We start from the raw sequence: 8,513 nt of genomic DNA on the forward strand, positions 1-8,513 counted from the left end.
CATTTAAGTTGCGCCCCTCTTACGTCTCTTCCTGGAACCGCCCCTGGTGGCATAGTATATTCAATGTATTATAGAAAAAGTGTCTAAAATAAATTCAACATGATAAATTTCAATTTGCACGTGCATCTGTGTAGAATACCCAACACTCTTTGTTTGCACGCCCTTGATAATACGACCTTAAATGAATACAACTTTAAACAGAAATAATTTACCCAGCCCAGTTTTTAAACCGAAAAGCAATTCTCTGTATTTGATGTTTAATATAGCACGCACACCTTAAGACATCGGACAATAACCTGAATAGAATGATACATAAATCCACTGCTCCAAATGGTTGTATTTGTTTTAGAATAATATTCAATTCTATCTCATCTGGGGTCTACAAATTGTTCATTCTGTTTGAATGTTCACAATGATGGAATATTAAATCATTGACCGGGTATTTACAAAGCATACACCGCGTCAAGTTTGTTAAGTTTACTACTTAAGAATTAACAAGGATACAAATGTACATTTAACATTTAACATGAAGTGCATTTAAACTTGGTACCATTATGTATTAATTTGTAAAGAAAGTTCTTTTAAGTAAAATTGCATTAACTAATAAACACAACTGGATAAGTTGAACATGAAATGACAATCTAAATATGGTGAGTTGATATTTTTCTGGACTTAAATTACATTAAATAAACGATGTAAAAAAATATATTTCGAAAATTGTTTCAGTTGGCAATATAATTCAAATGGGAAACTGTTCAAGAACCAAAAGAAATCGTAAATGTCATTAAATGATTAACATGTATAAATAGGTAGAAAATTGTTAAAGGGATAATTGATCAAATTCCAATTTTGTTGCATGTCTGTTCAAATGATTAGCTCGATGAATGACTTCTGCTTTTAAAGATGTTTGCATGTATTCCGAATGATTCAAACAAATATTGACTATGAATCCGCTATCATCATCATCGTCATCGTCATCGTCATCATCATCATCATCATCATCATCATCACCACCACCACCACCACCATCACCACCACCATCACCACCACCACCAACACCACCACTACCACCAACACCATCATCATCATCATCATCATCATCATCATCATCATCTACGTCTCCACTCTTCATCTCGTCTACCCCTCATCCTCATGCCCCTTCATCTCATCTCCCCCTTTTCATCGTCTCTCCCTCCTCATCTCGTCTCTCCCTTCTCATCTCGTCTCTCCCTCCTCATCTCGTCTCTCCCTCCTCATCTCGTCTCTCCCTTCTCCTCGTCCCAATTCCTCCTCGTCTACCCATCCTCCTCATGCCCCCTCCTCGTCGTCCCCCCTTCTCCTCGTCTCTCTTTCCTCATCTCGTCTCTCCCTTCTTCTCGTCTCCATTCCTCCTCGTCTCCCCTCCTCATCTCGTCTACCCCCTCCTCGTCATCTCTACCTTCTCCTTGTATACCCCTCCTCATCTCGTATCCCCTCCTCCTCGCCCTCCTCCATATGTCACCTCATCCTCACCCCATCCTCCTCATGCCCCCTCTTCCTAGCCCCCTCCTCCTCATGTCACCTCATCCTCACCCCATCCTCCTCATGCTCCCTCCTCCTCGCACCCTCCTCCTCATGTCTCCTCCTCCTCGCCACCCTTCTCATCATGCCCCCTCCTCATCGCCCCTCTCCTCCTCATGCCCCCTCCTTATCCCGTCTCCCCATTATCCTTGTCTCCCCTTTTCCACGTCTCCTCCCTGTCTACCTCGTCCTCATCGTCGTCGTTGCCGTCGAGTTTTGTGTAACAGCTTAAAGGTGCACTCTCACAGATTTAACGTTTTGACAACTTTTTTATTTTTTGTCTTGGAAAGAGACAAAAAACAAATTTCAATAAGACTGCTGACAAAAAATTAGATCGCAGATTTTTGTATTTAAGTTCAAAAATTGATGTTTTATGCATTTTTCTTAAACTGTTAGTAACGGTTAAGGCATAAAACCATCATTTTCGATCGGAAATTTGAAAATCTACGATTTAATTTTTTGTCAGCAATCTTATATCATTGGTTTGCAGTTATTTAGGCAAAATTTTGCTCTTTCCAAGTCAAAAAATAAAAAAAAAGTTGTGAAAATGGTATATCTGTGAGAGTGTAGCTTTAAGTCACAACATGAGCTTTTATGTTACTTTATAAATGACGTTGTTCGTATTTTGTATACATGAAGTTATACTTGTTCACCATCGTCATTACTAGTATGTAACTTGCAGAGTGCATGCACTTCTGTGAGCTAGTTTCCAAATACATGATGTAAAGTTTATTCTTTTTCAGTCGGACACACTGACAGAAGACCAAATACATGGTAAGACCTTTATTTAATGTGCTGTTTATGTATTATATTGCAAACCTGAGCTCATTTGTAAATGCAAATGTGATTGGTCGAGAGCTGTCACATGATATGTGGAATTACAATTAAAGGCTTCTGTTTCGGTTAATACGTCTTTTCGCTAACCTGTAAAGTGACATTGACCTTGTCTAACGTCCTCCGTCAACACCCGCTAACAGGTCCACAAAACTACATATTGACTGAAACAGATGCCTGCTATTGTGTAATACAAGCTTCTAGTTCGTGCATTATCCTCATTTAAAGATATCGATTGCCCAATTAGAGGAACGGGTGACTGCACGATATAAAATGCACCCACACACGGTATACAATTTGTTCATTTAAATGAAGTTTAAGTAAACAAAAACTTTATTGACAAACGATACGGCCCAGATTGGTTTAAGATACGACCAAGATGTATGGACCGTATGACCCAAATTGGTGGAAGATACGGCCCAGATTTATGGTCTGTTCGGTCCAGATTGGTTTAATAAACGGCCCAGAATTTTGGACCATTCGGTCAAAATTGGTGGAATAAACGGACCAGATTTGTAGACTGTTCGGTCCAGAATAGTGGAATATACGGCCCAGATTAATGGACTGTTCAGTCCAGAATGGTGGAGTATACGGCTCAGATTTATGGTCTGTTCGGTCCAGAATGGTGGAATATACGGCCCGGATTTATGGTCTTTTCGATCCAGAATGGTGGAATATACGTCCCAGATTTATGGACTGTTCGGTCCAGAATGGTGGAATATACGTCCCAGATTTATGGACTGTTCGGTCCAGAATGGTGGAATATACGTCCCAGATTTATGGACTGTTCGGTCCAGATTGGTGGAATATACGACCAAGATTTGTAGACCAAACAGTCCAGATTGATGTATTATACGGCCCAGATTTGTACACCATACAGTCCAGATTGATGGAATATACGGCCAAGATTTGTTGACCATACAGTCCAGATTGATGGAATATACGGCCAAGATTTGTAGACCATAGGGCTCAGGCTAGCGGAAAGTACGGCCCAGATATGCGGAATATACGGCCCAGATAGATGGAATATACCACCCAGATTTGCGAACAATATGACCCAGATTGGGAGACAATATTACCAAGATTGGTAAAGCGATCTGGGCTGTATATGGTCTGTTTGTCTGGTTCGTTTTAGATGTGCCGATCTTGGTCGTATCGAATCCATTTATATGGGTAGTAGAGTACAACTGTCTGGGCCGTATCGTCCGCAAAACTGGACCGTGTTGTATTTAAAGCCGTATCGTCCTTCGGTCTTGGTCGTCATTTTCTAATCCCGTTCGTATCGTCTCTTAAAAGATTTTATAAGGTCTATCGTATGCTAACCATGCAATACCAATTCGACTTGTATCATCATATATTTCGGCTACATACTTGGAGCTGTGGACATGTAAAAAAAACAAGACTGTATAAGATTGCTTTTTACCAACAGCAGCACATTGCTGACGCTGTACAATAAGTTCAACGGAAGACTGTTAGAGCTTTGTTTAGTGTGTGTATACAGCGGGATAAATTGCGTTATAATGCTGCGCCTGAGGGCAATATTTTGCTTCGAAAGAAGACTTTAAACAAGGACAATTTCACTGTTTCACTGTTTCTTCACTATTTTAAATGAAACATAGCGCAATCTACGCCGCTTACGGAGCCCCGCCTTCGATCTTTTACCAGAGATTGATTGAGAGTTTAGTTTCTTAAAACACAAACCTTTTCATAAAACGGCCGCCTGATGGAGCACTGTCAAAACAATATTTTGAAAACAGATTTGTCGAAGTGTTTGAAGAAACTATTTACCTAATCAAACTCCGGTAATAAAACAAAGGCGGGGCGATTTAAGCGGCATTGACTGCCCTTTGTTTTATTTAAAATGGTAGAAATGATATGATTTAAGTTTTCATTTTAAGCAAAATGTTGCCTTCTAACGTAACATATATGACGTAATTTATCACGTGGTGTACACACTGATGTTGTTGTTCTACTTATAACATCAGGAGCACTTTTATTCGTCATCCCGTCTGAAACCTCTTTGAAATTAAATACGTCATCCCGTCTGAAACCTCTTTGAAATTAAATACTCTAGTAAATCTATTCATACCTCGGATGTATATGGACGGTTTACATACTCAGAAATCGGTACGTTTAAGTCCGCTGCAAGTAGATCGAGTAGTAGTTTAATTTAGCAGTAAAACTTAATGGCATAACTCTTAGGAATCTTATTATTTTTGCAATAATACACTTCACTGGCAATCGATTTAAAATTAAAAAATACAAGCTAAAACACAACATTTAATTAATGATATAATTCAGAGATTTACGAACTACTTCAACTTATGTACCGGCATACATCCGAGATTGTTTTCGAGAATAATGGCGGAGGAGTTCCGAATGTGATTAATGGCTATTTAAAGCCAAAGTAGTACTTTACTTTTAACTAATATTTAAGATTTGTATTCCAGAGTTCCGCGAGGCGTTCAGCCTGTTTGACAAGGACGGAGATGGCATGATCACCACACAGGAGTTGGGCATAGTGATGAAGTCCCTGGGTCAGAAGCCCACAGACAACGACCTCAAAGACATGATCAATGAGGTGGACATTGATGGTAAGTAGTCAGAGGATTACAAACATGGACATGTTTTGCTTTCATTTTGTTTTGCTATTTACATTCTCCTTTAACCTTCCTGTAGGAAATCTATTTAAATTGTACAATATAACGATCGATGACCTGTTTATTTCAATATCGCGTTCTGATTGGATAAGCGCTACGTCAATTTACCAATGGTATACATCGTTACAATTATCGACTAGCATAACTATGTTGTTTCTAACCTTTCTTCATTCGGAGCACCTCGGTCAATTTCCATCGAAAACAACATCGGATGTATGCCGGTACATCAGTAGAAGTAGTTCGTAAGATTTAAAATAACATTCGGAGCTCCTCGGCCATTTTTATCGAAAACAACCTCGGATGCATGCCGCCACATCAGTAGAAGTAGTCCGTAAATGTTTGAATGATATCATTAATTAAATGTAGTGTTTTAGCTCGTATTTATTGATCTAAGTTTAAATTGATTGTCATCATTGAAGTGTATTATTGCAAATAAATTAAGATTCCAAAAAGTAAATTAATTAAGTTTATCTGATGAAATAAATTACTACGCGATCTACTTGCAGCGGACTTAAACATATCAATTTTTGAGTATATCAACCGTCCATATACATCCGAGGTTGTTTTCGATGAAACTGGCCGAGGAGTTCCGAATGTTAAAATAATAGCATTAACTCGGTATCGTTTTCAAATAATGTGAGCTACATGTAAGTCATTAAAACTGAAAGATACACCCCTTTTATTTATTTTCATTTGGACCAGCAGTAGGCGACAAGGCTGACCTTAAAAAACCTACTAATACACCAAACATTAGATTGTGTAATTAAATTGGTAGGAAAACGGGTACTTACATTTTACCTGGGTACCCGTTCACACTGTAATGCTCTGTGCTATGTATAAAAAGAACATAAAATAACAGACCCTTGTGTAAGCAAATGGGAATGTCAGACCCGAAACGGGATTTGTATAACTGGTTTATGATGTATAACAGTTTAACAACAACTACTTATGATTCTTGAAATACATGAACATAATGCAGTGAAAGCTATTCGCTGCCGACTAGCTGGTAGGCGACCACTACACAGACTCTCAAACAATTACAAAACATATGATTTCAAAATTTAGTGTCATACTAATTCCAGGCAATGGAACGATTGACTTCGCAGAGTTTCTGACAATGATGGCTAATAAGATGAAGGACGGCGACCAGGAGGAGGAGCTACGAGAGGCCTTTAGGGTAGGGTTTGATGAATATTGCAAAACTGTCTTTTAACTGTTTATTTGAGTGTATGAAAGTCTGTCCACTCCATTTGGTTGCATTTTGAGTGAAACCCACCGCGACTCCATCACAGTTTTCAGTGTTTTAAAGTGACACTCTTATTCAAAATCAATTCATACACATGTATAAGAAACATCAATTTTGACTGATAAACCTTTAACTACTTACTAAATATTGCATTTATGGAAAATATTAATTACTGATAACAAGATTGTAACCGTGTATTTAATAGCATACAACGCAAAACTATTGAATGATTAGTGAATGCTTAAAGATTTACTGTGGTCCACTATAGTCTCATAGGTAGAAATACCGTGTTTTCTGCTATTTTGTTTCAAATTTAACTCGATATCCTTCATAAAACCATTGATTTCAACATGTAATCTTCCTTTTTGGTATATGAAAACAATTGTATTAATTGTGGTAAATCTTATTTTGGAGTAAGTGTGCATCTTTAAATATTCTATTTCCTACAATTTCTTATCTAAACCAGGTATTCGACAAGGACGGCAACGGCCAAATATCAGCGGCGGAGTTACGTCACGTGATGGCTAATCTCGGGGAGAAACTCACGGACGAGGAGGTGGACGAGATGATAAAAGAGGCGGACATGGACGGTGATGGCCAGGTCAACTATGAAGGTGGGTGGAACTTCATGCGTTCGTTTTATAAATAGAACGTGTTTTTGCTTTGATATATTATTCAACCAGGTACACTTATATATCCATTTTGTTCAAAACATTGGTAATGTTCTTGGTCCCTTTCTCATAGTGTTGTAACTGCATAGACGGAGATCGATAGATTCAGTTTCTTACCAGTTCTTATAGTTCTTTATCATTTAGTTATTGATACATATAAACATGTATGATTTAATGTACATGTATACATTTAAACACCGTTAATCCGAAGTCGTCGGGACCCTGATAAAAAGTTCAGATTAACGATATTTCGGATTAATGCACCAGTCAATTATAACCTCCCCTCCCCGGTGTTTTTTTCTTCGAGTCAAAACTAGCGGGGAATGAGCCTTACCTACGGTCCCTGGGATACGGGGGCATTTGGCGGGGATTTTACAGCAGTTTGTCCCCACAGGGCAGAGTTTTAACCCGGGCTTGGCTGGACCGTAGATCAAAGTCTCCGCTTTTCCCTGGGCCTGGGGGCCGTGGCTACAATTGACTTGTGCATAACAATGATGATTTAATACGAATCCAACCCTGTATAGAACCAATAAAAACAATGTTATTTTTCTTTCTTTTCAGAGTTCGTGTACATGATGCAGTCAAATAAATGAGGGAACATGTGAAAATCTTCACTACCATTCGGTTGGAGGATTAATGATTTAATTGATTGGTGTGTTGTTAGACGTTGTTGTTATGTCATATGTATAAAATACATCTTATCCATGTGTAAATAGGCAAATGCCAAATGTTTGCAATGGATATGTTGAATCATTGTATTTTTATAACATTATTATGTGAATGTGTATTTTAAGTATGTAGTTCTATTTTGAAAGTGTAAATATACAAATAAATTCCATATTTCATATCTAAATTGAAGGTTATATAAGCTCTATCAATATTTGTTTTTGTAAAAAGAGTGTTTACACAAACAATGATTCTATTACAAGTATTTGGAAAAAGAAACTCGAAGTGTATTTGAAAACACACATGTTACAACTTCTACTTTTCACTATTCTATCACTGATATAACATTTCCAACTATTCCAACTACCACATCAACGACCGCCACTGTCACTGCCATAACCACTACTACTACTACTACTACTACCACCTCTACTTTACCGACGCTACTGCAAGAACAACAACAACAACAACAACAACAACAACAACAACAACAACAACAATTACTACTACTACTCTTACTACAACTATTACTACTTCTACTACTACAACAACACCTACTACTACTACTGCTTCTGCTACTGCTACTGCTTCTGCTGCTGCTGCTCCTGCTTCTATTACTGCTACTACTACTGCTACTACTACTACTACTACTACTACTACTACTACTACTACTACTGCTACTGCTACTGCTACTGCTACTGCTTCTGCTACTGCTTCTGCTACTGCTTCTGCTGCTGCTGCTCCTGCTTCTATTACTGCTACTACTACTGCTACTACTACTACTACTACTACTACTGCTACTACTACTGCTTCTGCTACTGCTTCTGCTGCTGCTGCTCCTGCTTCTATTACTGCTACTACTACTGCTACTACTAC

At 38.3% G+C, this 8,513-nt stretch overlaps 1 protein-coding gene across 1 annotated transcript; it reads left to right on the plus strand.

Annotated features, from left to right (window-relative positions):
* Positions 1-343: 343 nt before the first annotated feature.
* LOC128207828 (neo-calmodulin-like) lies at positions 344-8,288 on the plus strand. Its single transcript, XM_052910980.1, has 6 exons — positions 344-650; positions 2,304-2,334; positions 4,845-4,988; positions 6,137-6,231; positions 6,767-6,914; positions 7,533-8,288. Exons 1-6 carry the CDS (start codon positions 648-650, stop codon positions 7,562-7,564), a joined length of 453 nt encoding a protein of 150 aa, XP_052766940.1. The 5' UTR covers positions 344-647; the 3' UTR covers positions 7,565-8,288.
* The last annotated feature ends 225 nt before the right edge of the window (positions 8,289-8,513 follow it).

The sequence above is a fragment of the Mya arenaria genome, chromosome 11 (genome assembly GCF_026914265.1).
Source record: "Mya arenaria isolate MELC-2E11 chromosome 11, ASM2691426v1".
Taxonomy (NCBI): domain Eukaryota; kingdom Metazoa; phylum Mollusca; class Bivalvia; order Myida; family Myidae; genus Mya; species Mya arenaria.

Bases quoted from the DNA above. Each gene is read 5' to 3' on its own strand.
- LOC128207828 (XM_052910980.1), top strand. The intron at 6,232-6,766 runs GTAGGGTTTGAT...TATCTAAACCAG, and splicing joins AGCTACGAGAGGCCTTTAGG to GTATTCGACAAGGACGGCAA. The intron at 6,915-7,532 runs GTGGGTGGAACT...CTTTCTTTTCAG, and splicing joins TGGCCAGGTCAACTATGAAG to AGTTCGTGTACATGATGCAG.